Consider the following 13,818-nt stretch of genomic DNA (forward strand, 5'->3'; position numbering starts at 1 on the left):
GCATTCATTCATTCATATGCATTCATTCATTTATTCATATGCATTCATTCATTCATATGTATTTATTCATTCATTTATATTCATTCATATGCATTCATTCATATGTATTCATTCATTTATTCATATGTATTCATTCATTCATTCATATATATTTATTCATTCATTTATATTCATTCTTTCATATTCATTCATTCATTCATACGTATTTATTCATTCATTTATATTCATTCATTCATTCACATTCATTCATATTTATTTATTCATTCATTTTATATTCATTCATTCATATTTATTTATTCATTTTTATTCATTCGTTCATATTTATTCATTCATTTTTATTCATTCGTTCATATTTATTCATTCAGTCATATGTATTTATTCATTCGTATTCATTCATTCATGTGTATTCGTTCATTCATATTCAATCCATACTTCATATTGCTGCCCGGATTGTCCTTGTTCAGAAACACTCTGGCTATGTTACTCCCCTCCTCAAAAATCTCCGGTGGCTACCAATCAATCTGCACACCAGGCAGAAACTCCTCACCCTGGGCTTCAGGGCTCTCCATCACCTCGCCCGCTCCTACCTCACCTCCCTTCTCTCCTTCTACAGCCCAGCCCGCACCCTCCGCTCGTCCACCACTAATCTCCTCACCGTACCTCGTTCTCGCCTGTCCCCCCGTCAACCCCCGGCCCACGTCATCCCCCGGGCCTGGAATGCCCTCCCTCTGCCCATCCTCTCTTCCTCCCTTCAAGGCCCTACTGAGAGCTCACCTCCTCCAGGAGGCCTTCCCAGACTGAGCCCCTTCCTTCCTCTCCCCCTCGTCCCCCTCTCCATCCCCCCCATCTTACCTCCTTCCCTTCCCCACAGCACCTGTATATATGTATATTTGTTTGCACATATTTATTACTCTATTTATTTATTTTACTTGTACATATCTATTCTATTTATTTTATTTTGTTAGTATGTTTGGTTTTGTTCTCTGTCTCCCCCTTCTAGACTGTGAGCCCACTGTTGGGTAGGGACTGTCCCTGTATGTTGCCAACTTGTACTTCCCAAGCGCTTAGTACAGTGCTCTGCACACAGTAAGCGCTCAATAGATACGATTGATGATGATGATGATCCATGGTATTGAAGGTGGTCGAGGAGGATTAGGTCAGAAGAGCCTGTTAGATTTGGAGATGAGGTCATTGGTGACCTTGGAGAGAAAGAGAGAACTGTGTCAGGAGCGTGAAGGGGGTGGAACCCGAATTGTAGAGGGTTAAGAAGAGAGTTGGAGTAGAGGAAGTGAAGGCAAGGGTGGATACAACACAACTTTCAGCCCTCCAATTCCTCACGCTGTTCCTCGGCCTGGTAATCATTTTTTTCCCGCTAAACCTAATCTGCCTGGCCATACAACTAGACTAATCTTCAAAACCCTCCTCAAACCCACCTCCTCCAAGAAGGCTTCCTGATTAATTCATAACCTTCTAGTCAATCAACTCAACAGGCAACTTTTGTGGTTATTCTTAGTCTCAGCACTTATGTACATACGCATATGTTTATCGTCAATCATTGAACTATTTCATCTTTACATGCTTGCTCCTGTCTCCATTGTATCCTTGTTTTTTCCCCTGCTCCAACTATTTGTAAATATTTTTACAGATCGGGGAACCGAAGCACAGAGAAGTTAAGTGACTTGCCCAGGCCGGAATTAGAACCCAGGTCCCCTGAACCCCAAGCCTGTGCTATTTCCACTAGGTCCTACTGCTCCTCTATCCCTTTACCTGAACTTCCAGAGGCGGCCTTCTAAAGAAAATATGATTTCAGGAGGAAGTGGTTTACTTTGGATACCATGCAGGTTGCAAGCTTCTTGAGGGCAGGGGCCATGTCTTACGCTTCCTTTGTAGCTAGTCACACTGTCTTGTATCTTACAGACCCTGGATTTGCCCAAAATAAGTAGTCAATAAATGGCATTGATGATAAAGAACACCCCATTGATAGTACTATTAAATTATTCATATGCTGGGGGGTTTCAACATGTTTCCTGTTCATTCTTCCTTCCCCATTTTCATCACTGCTGTAAGTTCCTCTCACTCCACTGTATACCTACCCCAGGGAGCCAGCGGTGTTTACTGCTCCCCCAAGAATGGATACAAAATGCTGCATGGTAGTATATACACATTACTGTAGGAGCATACGCACATAGTAAGCGCTCAATAAATACGATTGAATGAATTAATATGCACCTTCTAGCTGTTGGTATGGAAAGCCAGTTTAAGTCAGATGAAAATCAGACTCCCAAGGCTCTCCTTGTTCTGGTTGGACCCAGCCTGGATAATCGCAACAGGTACCACACCTCCCCAAAATGCAGCTCAGAAGCGTGGAAGCAGCATGCCTTAGTGGAAACAGCCTGAGCTTGGGAGTCAGATGTCATGAGTTCTAATCCCACCTCCGCCACTTGTCAGCTGTGTGACTTTGGGCTAGTCACTTCACTTCTCTGTGCCTCAGTTACCTCACCTGTAAAATGGGGATTAAGACTGGGAGCCCCACGTGGGACAACCTGAATGCCTGTATCTACCCCAGCGCTTAGAACAGTGCTTGGCATATAGTAAGCACTTCACAAATATCATCATCATGATTATTATTACTTCTATTGGTGGTCAATACGTTTGCCTCGTACGGGAGCACGTGGCTTTCTAGTGCCCAGGCAAGAGGCTTCCAAGACTGTGAGCCCGCTGTTGGGTAGGGACCATCTCTATATGTTGCCAACTTGTACTTCCCAAGCGCTTAGTACAGTGCTCTGCACACAGTAAGCGCTCAATAAATACGATTGAGTGAATTTAATTCTATCCACAGAAACAACCAGTACAAGAGCTCAAAGCAGCCAGAAGCAACTCTCCATCTGGAGAGAGCACTCTTCCCCTCTGAAATTTTTCCACATCTGTTTCAGGATGGAAACATTTCCTAACTGAGCAGAGTTGTTTTCCCCTCAGTGTGGCTTTTCCCTTCACATTCCGATTGCACCCTTAGAGCAAACAAAACTTCTGAATCATCAATACTGGACTAGACGTGGAGAAGGAGGGTGTTAACATTTTTTGAAAGGAACGGAAACAGGCTAACACTTCAGGGCTCTAAATGGACTGAGCTCTGATGGAAGTCACGGGCTAATCGTTTAGCATTTTTGCAAGTTCTAAACGAAGTCATTTTCTGGCAACTTTTAGGGAATGTATTTTTCCAAATGCTTTTGGTGTTTTTCTCTCTGTCTTAAGTAATGAGCCTTTTTATTTACATTTTAAAAATGGCACCAGCCACACTTGCCCAGAATAGTTTTAAATTTATGTTCAGTCATTTGGTTGTTGCTGTACCCAGATTCAAGACCACGGGTGGGGTTTGAAATCCCCTAATTTCCGAAATATTGATGTTTTCCTTTTGGGCACTGACTTTTATTAAAGGCCTAGAATATGCCATGGTAGTTATCCAGCCTGGTGTTGCAAAAAAGGCACAACTGACCTAAAAGGTATAAATCAAATCTTAACTGCCTCCCAGTTGAGAAAAAACAAACGTCTAGTCAATTGTGTCCAACTTTCTGTATTTTGGATTGCCTCCTCAGCTGTATCCACTGAGATTCTCTTACAGTGCCCATATTTAAGCCAAATAGCCACCATGTTATATATTTATTTTTCCAGGCATCTTCTAAGCCATGCTGCTTCTCAAACAAAAATTATTTCTTGCTACGCAGGAATGCATTAAGTGTCTGTGTTGTATTCTCCCCAGTGCCTAGTATAAGGAACTGCACCAGGAAATACTCAGGATTATTACTACAACTAATTATAGGGGCTCGAGACCTTTGATTCTAGTTTATAGTCAACCCCAAAATATATCTATTGATACCTCAAGTCATCAAGGCCAGTTCTCCCTTCACTTCCTGGAACCCACTTTGCCTGCGATGAGAGGAGGTGCCATTATATTTAGAGATCTATGTACATTTCCTTGTGATGTTCGGTGCTCTGCACATGTCTGCCCTCTGGCCTGGAAATTCCCCCACCCCAGTTCATATCTGGCAAACCACCGCCCTCCTCCTCCTCCTCCTCCTCCTCATCAATCGTATTTATTGAGCGCTTACTGTGTGCAGAGCACTGTACTAAGCACTTGGGAAGTACAAATTGGCATCATTTGTACTCATCTTCTAAACCCTTCTGAAACTGGACCTCAGCTCTAATCCCAGCTCCGCCACTTGCCTGCTATGTGACCTTGGGCAAGTCACTTAACTACTCTGTGCGTCAGTTACCTCACCTGTAAAATGGGGATTAAGACTGTGCGCCCTGTGTGGGTCTTGGATTACGTCTAACCTACCTTCTGTATACCACAGCGCTTGCTTAGAACAGTGCCTGGCACATAGTAAGTGCTTAATAAATACCCCCCAAAAATCCTCCAGGAAGCCCTCCCTGATTACATCTCTCATTTCCTCACCTTGCCTCCCCAATTTTGCCACTTCAGCATTTCCACATCGCCTCAGCCCTTAAATACTTCCCACCGGTTACACTTACGTTCACGTCTTTAAACTTAGTTGCTTACCCCAACCTGTAATTTATTTTAATATCTTGTCTACCTTTGTAGAATGTAGGCTCCTTCAAGGTGGCAGGGAATCACCACAGACCCTACTGTAGGCCTCCGAGTGCTTGGGTTTCAATACCTGTTCTCTCTTCTAGACTGAGAGTCTCTTTCCAACCTAATTAATTTGCATCTATCCCCAGCACTTAGTGCTTGACACATAGTCAGTGCTTAACAAATACCTTTATTATTTATTAGTAGTAGTAGTACAGTACTTTACACAGAGGAACTGTGCACAAATATTGATTGATGATAGGTGTTCAATAAATACCGTCAAACATTCACCTTTTTCTCTAGTTCTGCTTCCCATGGCAGTGAATCGATTATTTAATTCTGATGATCTTTCCGACCAGCTCCCTAAATTTTCATTACATTTTGTTTGTTGTGCTGAGACTTGATCTGGACTAGTTTGTTCAATCACGGTTTTTCCAGAAAGCGTGCGTACCTTAGTGTTTTAACCAAAGCTTCAGACATTTGCATTTAAATTTCTCATCTCTCAAGTAACAAAAAATTGGTGTCAGGGGATTCAGCGAAAACATCCCCATAAATATTTACAGTACGAATTTTATCTTATGTAGATTGCCGGATGAAAACCTGAGTGTTTAAAGATCTGCTCTCAACAGTCACCTGCAGCCTCTTGCAGCCAGAGACTATAAGGGAATAATCCGATTGAGGGAATCAAGAGTGAAGCATTCTAGGACCACTCAGAAATTGTGAAGTAAAATGAAGAATAGAAAAATTAACAGGCAAAGCACTCTCAGAACCTTAAAAAATCATGAGCAGTAGTGTGGCCTAGTGAATAGAGCATGGGCCCAGGAGTCAGAAGGACCTAGGTTCTAATCCTGCCTCCAGCATTTGTCTGCTGTGTGACTTTAGGCAAGTCACTTAAATTTTCTTTGCCTAGTTACCTCATCCATAAAATGGGGATTAAGACTGAGACCCATGTGAGACGTGGACTGTGTCCAACCTGATTAGCTTGTATCTACCTCAGCGCTTCGTACTGCGCTTGGCGCATACTAAGTGCTTAACAAAAACCAAAAACAAATGGAAAAAGTGTATTAGTTCAGTTGCGATATTCCGTTTTTTTCAAATATCCTCACTCTGAGATTAATAGGCAGATGCCACATGACTGATATAAGGCTGTGGGGCTGCAGTCCTAGAAACGTCAACAGCCTTAGGATCTCTCCAAACTATTTAGCAGTTCATTTTTCAACTGATGGGTTGAAAAAGTTCAAAGGGATCAGGTGGTCCTTTGACTTCCCATTTCCCTTTAAGCCAGGAACATACAGCTGGCCAGTCAAGGACATCTTTCTTAGGAAGGTGTTTTTGGTTGCTTTTTGGCTTTTATCTTCTAACATTGTGCAAAGGTTTTTGCATTTAAACACTCTGCTTTATAAATGGAGTACTGGGAGAAGGAAGAAGGTCAGGTAGAAAGAAATATACTGAAGTATCCTGGTGTGGTGAAGCAGCCTGGTATGGTGGATAGAGCACGGGACTGGGAGTTAGAAGGTCGTGGGTTCTAATCCCAGCTCCACCACTTGTCTGCTGTGTGACCTTGGGCAAGTCATTTAACTTCTCTGTGCCTCAGTTACCTCATCTGTAAAATGGGGATTAAGACTGTGAGCCCCATGCAGGACAGGGACTGTGTCCAACCCAATTTGCTTATATCCACCCTAGCACTTACTACAGTGCCTTGCACATATTAAGCATTTAACAAATACAATAATTATTATTAATATTTTTCACCGTGCCTTAAGATTATTAGAATCTCATGTCTGACATCCAGGGCTTGTAAGGGAAATTGAGGCACCAAAATGTGAAGTTACCAAGGAAATCAGTTTTAGCTAGGAGAAGCACTCAGGCTTTCTGATTTCTGATTGAGTGTACTGACCTCTGTACTTAACTGCCCGACTAACAAAAGACAAGAGGTAGAGATGGCACACAGAAAAAAAGGGAAAAATTTTTCAATGAGACAGTACCATTTTATGTACAATACGTGTTTGGCTGAGGTGAAGCAAAACAAAAAGTAGCCCAACCCCTTCAAAATACCTAGCCCCAATGCCATGCCTGTAATATATTTACAGAATTTCCCTTTTCCCTGTAACATTGAAAATGTTCCAGCTAATATATACATATATATTTACTGATAGATACACAAATATAGAATATGTACACAACCTCAAAGCTTTTACAAGCTGCTCCACCACATCCCAGCCAGTTTCCACAGCCCAGAAACTCCCTTATTTCCACACCACTAAGGAAGCAGCATGGCCTAGTGGATAGAGCACGGGCTTGAGAGTCAGAAGGACCTGGGTCTACTCCCGGCTCCACAACTTGTCTGCTGTGTGACGCTGGGCAAGCCACTTCACCTCTCTGTGCCTGTCACCTCATCTGCAAAATGGGGATTGAGACTGTGAGTGAGCCCCGTATGGGACAAGGGACTATGTCCAACCTGATTAACTTGAATCTACCCCAGCACTTAGAAGAGTGCCTGACACACAGTAAGTGCTTAACAAATACCATCACCATCATTATCATTATCGCTACTCCCTGTCTTCTTTTTCTCCAGGTTTGTCAAGCATGCATTACTTCTTACTACAGATCCAACCAGTAATATTAGGAAATATAACTCCCCATAAATATTGCTTTTCACAACCCAACGGTGACAGGTGGATATAGAAGAGAGGGCTTCTAATGCCAGAGTCAGGGACAAACAAGTACCTCAAATTCTCCCTTCCCCGAGGCTATTTGAAGCCTTGGAAAAATGTTGCTGAATTGTCAGAGTTTGCTTCTTCCTTTTGAAAGTGATTAAAGTACAGCATTTGGTTTGCCTTTGAAAGTTTACATAAGGTTTAGGCACCTGCTCTTCTTACTGACCACGGGAGGTCTGGAGAAAAGAAATACGAGATGTTCTGTCCCTTTCTTGAAGTCTTCCAGACTCACTTCTCCCTGACCCAAATGAATTTTTGGAGGAGGAGGAGACGACCTCGTGTCTCAGCTCTTTTTTGCAGCCCCTGCTTCTCTGCCTGAAAATGAGCAGCTCTTCAACTTCCACCTCTGTTCATCTAATTTGGTCTCTTCAAGCTTCCTGCTGGTTGCTTTCTTGGATGCACAGGACTCTGATGACTGCTGCCACTGTCTACAGGTCCTAAAGGGAAAGGAATTTATTCTTTAATCAAAGAAAATCTATTCCTCCTATGCTTCAAATGGGAATCAGACTGACTTCTAGGGTACTTATGGAATTAGATATTATGGCAGAACTACTGGCCATTATTATTGAGAATTCTTGGAGACCAGGAGAATTGGAAAAGGATAGCATCGTTTCCTCTTCGAAAAAGATGTTGTGATAACTATGGTAATTACAGACCAGTCATTTTACAATTGTACTTGGGGGAGACTACAACAAACTATCAAATAATAAACAATTTCCAAACCCCTGAAAAAAAACAGGAGGTAATCAAAGTGGCTTTGTTAAGAACAAATCATACCGATTTAATTTCCATGTATTATAGTGGCAGAGCACAAGGCTGAGAGTGAAGCTACAATGCTTTTGATTTTGTTGGCTCCCCCACCCTCCGCTCCTCTCCCCCAAATTCTGACAGGATAGGGACTGTTACGTGGATGCCCAGCTGACTTCAGATTACACTCACTGGGTAGACATCGATGACTCAACTTTGGGACAGATCAAGGAGTATGAACACAGAAACTGGTCTGGGGATCGGTTCTATTCAACTGCTCTATAGATGAGAGAATTGAAAACATGCTCATCAGATTTACAGCTGATAGTAAACTGAGCTGGGTTGGCAGGACTTTGGACAGCAAGAGTAAAATTCAAAGTGCCCCATGCAAATTGAAGAAATGGACCTGCATAACTAGGATGAAATTCAATAAGGAAAAGTATAAGGAAGGATACGTGGGAACAAAAAGCAAGCAACACAAAAACAGAGTAGGGAAAGTATGGCAGAAAAAGATTGAAAGGGCCATAATTGATGAAAAGACTGAATTCAAGTAAGAAACATAAGCTGCTATTATGAATGCCAACTTAGTATTGGAGTATATATACAGGAGTATTATAAAACCTTCAGAAGTTAAATGGTATTCCTTCTGCTATAATCCACATTGGCCCGATCCTTATTAAGGCACTGTCCTACTTCCCTTAAAAAGGACTCGTCATCTCATTTTAAGAAGGTTTTCAAGCAACTGGAAACTATCTAGAGAAAAGCAACAAAAACGAAGTGGAAGATAGGTCCATGGAGAAATACTATTTAACCTCGAATAGAGAAAACTGAAGTGGGGTTTCTAATAATGGTCTCTGAGCATATATAGCGTTCTAACTGGAAGGGTGATAATCAGGCGTTTTCTCGGGGTACGCTGAGGACTAAGGGGTTTAGATAAACTGGTAATTATTAAGCTGGACATAAGGAAGAACTTTCTGACCGACTCTCTGATTGTTAAAGTGATCACACATAGGAATGAACTACTGGGGGATGGTTGTGGAGAGTGCATCCCTGTAGATTTCAGAAAAGAATAGAGATCACCATCTGCTATGGATGGTTTCATTTTTCACTTCCTGGAGCGAGGAAGTTTGACCAGATGATCTCTTGTGGTGTCTTCTGGCTCTATGAGTCTGTGCTCTTCTGATCATGTGGATAGCTTGTGACTGGTCCTGGAGTTTGCAGTACCTACCAATCTGCTGTCTGAAATACTGTTAGATGTGAACTGGACTCTAGAAGAGTAATTCTTTTGACATACTCCTATTTCTGTTGATTGTTTCTGTCAAAGATTAGTAATGTAGTTAAGTATTAAAGAGTGGGAAACATTACTCTCCCTTTCTTACCAAAGGAGAAATTAAAATTACTTAGACTGGGAACTCTATTTGGTTCAGGGACTGTGTCTAACCTGTTCAACTTATATCTGCCCCAGTGCTTAGCACATAGTAAGCACCTGACATGCATTGTTATGGTTTTATTATATTGTTAGTTATATTGCACTCTTCCAAGTGCTTAGTACAGTGCTTTGCACTCAGTAAGCGCTCAAAAAATGCAATTGAATGAAAGTACCATAATCATAATCACAATTATTATAAAGCTATGAGAGGGCAGTGATTTGGGTAAGGATTACAAAGCTAGTCTGAACTGGGGATAAAATCTCCATCTTCTGATTCCTTGGATTTACAGGCTCTCCATTTGATTACGTTGCCTCTTTCTCAAGATCAGGAAAATTTTGACACAAACAGCAACAACAGGTGGTGAAATGAATGACTCATTCTTCATCTCATTTTAAAGAACCTTTTTTCACAAAATGAAAGGAGAACTTATATACTGTAAGTATGGGTTGCATCTATTTCTGCAGAAGCATGGCTCAAACGATGTGTGCGTATTTAGGTTAATTTTGCCAGGTAATGGGGCCTATAATTAATTCTGTTTCAGGGTGCCCAGTGCCAGGGAAACTCTTCCTCTACACTGTAAGCTCGTTATGGGCAGGGAACTTTTCTGCTAACTCTGTTGTAGTGTACTCTCCCAAGCACTTAGTACACTGCTTTGCATGTAGTTGGTGCTCAATAAATACCATCGATTGATTAAGATGCTGAAGATCCTGAATGCGGGCAAGATTTTAGCTCCATGTCTCCTAGCTTCTACCCCCACACAGTTGTCACTTTGGGTTTGATCAATTTCTTGGATTTGCTTGACTGCCCCAAAGCTTAGCTTCCTGCAAGGACGGGCCCAATTCATAAGGGACTGTGTGTCTTTGCTCTTGACCCAGCACAAAGCCAAACTAGAGCCATGACTGAATGTCCATCAGCAGCACAGTGCGATGTTGGGAGCAGTGGAGAGAGCACAGCACAGCACGTTGGATGGAGTCATCTGCATCACAAGTGAGCCTAAGCTAACTGGAAGGGTCCAGGGACATGTGTATGCATTCCACAAAATCTAAAGAAGAAACCAGGTCAGCTGAGAAACCCAGGGATGCACAAGCTCCAGACCTAGGGATAAATGACCAATCAATCAATCAATCGTATTTATTGACCACAATCACCAGAGCCAACCTGGCCAAAATCTGACCCAAGACCTACCCCTGCAACCTCCAGACACAAGCAGTGGTTGGAACCTGGCTGTTGGCTCGTCGTCCAGGGCAGAGGGAGCAGGCGACAACTTTTCCTCAACCCCATCGCCCCTCGCACACTTCTTCCCTTATTACCTTCTTCTTCCCCTCCCCTCTTCTTCTCTCTCCTTGGCATTGCCCTCTTTTGCCCCTTCCCTTTCCATCTAAGGTAACTTGATTTCTGATCACGTTACCCTGAAATTCCCCAACTCACAGGGACAGCACTGCATTCAGGACTCTTTCCGAACATGAAGCTTCATGTTATTTTCCCATTTGGCCTTGGGTTACTTCCTGTCTGGCTCAGACCCAGTCAGGCCTTGAAGTTCAGGGCTCTGGATGGGATGGGCCAGAGATTTTCAGCACATTTGGGCCCAACCACTCTTCATTTGCCAGGTACTGTTGCTCCCTGTCAGCCCAGAACATAGTCCTCTTTACCATATGCAGCCCATGCGAGTATCTAGCCAACGCTATCTCAGCAGAGACTGAGTAGGAGCCTGCTAAGAAGGAACAAGACTTGAGCACTGACCTTTGACCTCCCTGTGCAGAATCTGTCCTCTTTTCTGATCTGCGTTGCTCTGCCGGACTGTGCTGGGGGAAATCTTACTGATCTCTAATACCTGAAGTGTGTTTTCATCTTAGCATGGAGAGATGGAATAAAAAAAAGGTTTTCATTTGAAGATCACAATTAATAAATGCTGGAGATGAGGTTTAGCAATGGACAGGTTAAAACAAAAGTTAGGATTTTGTGGAAGTATCTGCAATTTTCTGGAAACATATTCATCTGACAGAATGAGTTCTGTTCCTTAAAATCAACGGTATTTATGGAGTGCTTACTGTGTGCCCAGCACTGGATTAAGTACTTGGGGGAGTACAATACAACAGACTTGGGAGACATGTTTCCCTGACCTCAAAGAGTTTACAGGTTAGAGCCTTAGAAGACAGGCATAGGAATATCTTTCCTACAATTCCTACAGGATAATGAGGTAGCTTGGCCTAATAGCCAAAAGGCAGCATAAGACTGAGCAACAGGAGACTTGAGCTCATATCCCCCAGCTCAACTCCTGGCAGACTGTGTGACCCTGGGTGAATCACTTAACCTCTCTGGACTTCACTGTCTTCATCTGCAAAATGGGGATAAGATAGATTGTGAGCCCTTCACGGGACAGCGTCTACGTCTGATTTCAAAAACCGCCCAGGGCTTAGCACTTAGCACATATAAGTGCTTAATAAATGTCATAATTATTATAGCATAGGCTGTTAGAGTTCCTGTCCATCAGTGATCTGACTTCTGGAAGGGAACATATAGTGAACAGAGAGGGTCTTGAGAGGGAGGACTTTTCTCTGATCATTGCCAAATAGGATGCCCAAGAGAGACTAAATTAAATATTCCAAAATTGATTTTGCTAAGTTGTGAATCAGTATTCAGTTTGCAATGCTTTATAATCAGCAACACACAGGTGAAAGGTTCTGGGTTCGATGACCATTACAAAGCTCCCCATCTGTATGAGACATTGTTACTCCATGACCCAAGGGTTCCTTGGAAAGATGTCTTTTCAGCAATAAAGCTGGGAGTCCCAAGCACAGGAAGGTGGACACATATAAAGGTCATTCATTCATTCAATTGTATTTACTGCACTTAGTACAGTGCTTTGCACAGAGTAAGCACTCAATAAATATGATTGAATGAATTTACTGAGCACCTACTGTGTGCAAAACACTGCAATAAGTGCTTGGGAGAGCATGAACCTATGACTTATTTATGCAGGCAGATTCTAATTAGTTTCTCCCTTAAAAAATGTAGGCATGCCCATTTACTCATTTTGGGCCAGAGAAGCACTGTGGCTTAGTGGCTAGAGGATGGGCCCGGGAGCCACAAGGACCTGGGTTTTAATCCCGGCTCTGCCGCTTGTCTGCTGTGTGCCTTTGGGCAAGTAACTTCACTTCTCTGTGCCTCAGTTACCTGATCTGTAAAATGAGGGTTAAGACTGTGAGCGACATGATTAGCTTGTATCTACCCCAGCACTTAGTACAGTGCCTGGCACATAGTAAGCGTTTGACAAATGCTATTAAAAAAAATGCTCACATTGGCTCTTACACCGTGGCATTCTCTCATTCATTTTCTTTCTTTCTCTCTCTCTCTCTCTCTCTCACACACACACATAACTGTTTCAAAGATTAGAATATCTGTGAATAATATCACAGCAGGGGTTCTTGGGTTTATCTCATTTGCAGACAAATGTTCACGAGCCCGCTTTTCATTACTGCACCTGCATGGTGAGTGATGGGGAATTTGATCCTGGTAGCTGTTGGAGCAGCAGGAGACAAGCTCTTCATAGCCCTGGACTGATGGAAGAAGTGGGTTTGCAGTGATTGATTCTCAGTAGGATGGTCCTTAGTGGGCGTTCTAAGTTTCTCAGCTGCCTATAATAAAAAAAATCAGAGCACAGGTAATGACCAGCTCACATTTTATGCTCAGACATATTCTTTTCCTGACTTCTCGCTATTCCATCCCACCTTTCGTGAGGATATTTTTCTCCATCTTCAAGATAAGCTCAGTTCAAATGTATCAGCACTACATATCAGATCACAAGTTTCTATAAATGTGAAAATTTCCAGATAATCACCCTCTTGATATAATGAGTGCTTTTAAGCCTTTAATCATTGATCTCATATTCTGATGACCCTCCTGACAAATCTCCACATTCTGCAAGCTGCTAGAAAAAAGGGCTCATAAGGATTAATGTAACACTGATTTCTACATCGGGGGTGGGACCAGGGGCCCAAAGAGTGGCCTCTAGTGCACCACTAGGCTACCTGATAGCGCCTGTATATATGTATATATGTTTGTACGTATTTATTACTCTATTTATTTATTTTACTTGTCCATATCTATTCTATTTATTTTACTTTGTTAATATGTTTTGTTTTGTTCTCTGTCTCCCCCTTCTAGACTGTGAGCCCACTGTTGGGCAGGGACCGTCTCTAGATGTTGCCAACTTGTACTTCCCAAGCGCTTAGTACAGTGCTCTGCACACAGTAAGCGCTCAATAAATGCGACTGATTGATTAACTGATTTTACATGGCAGGTCAAACACTGGCCCTATAAAACAGAATTGTGGAAA

General features: G+C 42.4%; 1 protein-coding gene across 2 annotated transcripts in view; it reads right to left on the reverse strand.

Moving 5' to 3' along the window:
* Nucleotides 1-7,122: 7,122 nt before the first annotated feature.
* The window catches only part of LOC119942295 (kinesin-like protein KIF19), a 42,902-nt gene continuing 36,206 nt past the window's right edge, over nt 7,123-13,818 (reverse strand). Inside the window, exons 18-20 of one of the 2 annotated variants that reach the window (XM_038763001.1) lie at nt 12,964-13,117; nt 11,223-11,330; nt 7,123-7,742 (exon numbers count right to left, since the gene is read on the reverse strand). In XM_038763001.1, the coding sequence (XP_038618929.1) occupies nt 7,660-7,742; nt 11,223-11,330; nt 12,964-13,117 (345 nt within the window). In that variant the 3' untranslated portion in view covers nt 7,123-7,659. The remainder of the gene's footprint in view (nt 7,743-11,222; nt 11,331-12,963; nt 13,118-13,818) is intronic. The other variant, XM_038763002.1, reaches the window with a different exon arrangement.

This window comes from Tachyglossus aculeatus, chromosome 21 (assembly GCF_015852505.1).
Source record: "Tachyglossus aculeatus isolate mTacAcu1 chromosome 21, mTacAcu1.pri, whole genome shotgun sequence".
Classification (NCBI taxonomy): domain Eukaryota; kingdom Metazoa; phylum Chordata; class Mammalia; order Monotremata; family Tachyglossidae; genus Tachyglossus; species Tachyglossus aculeatus.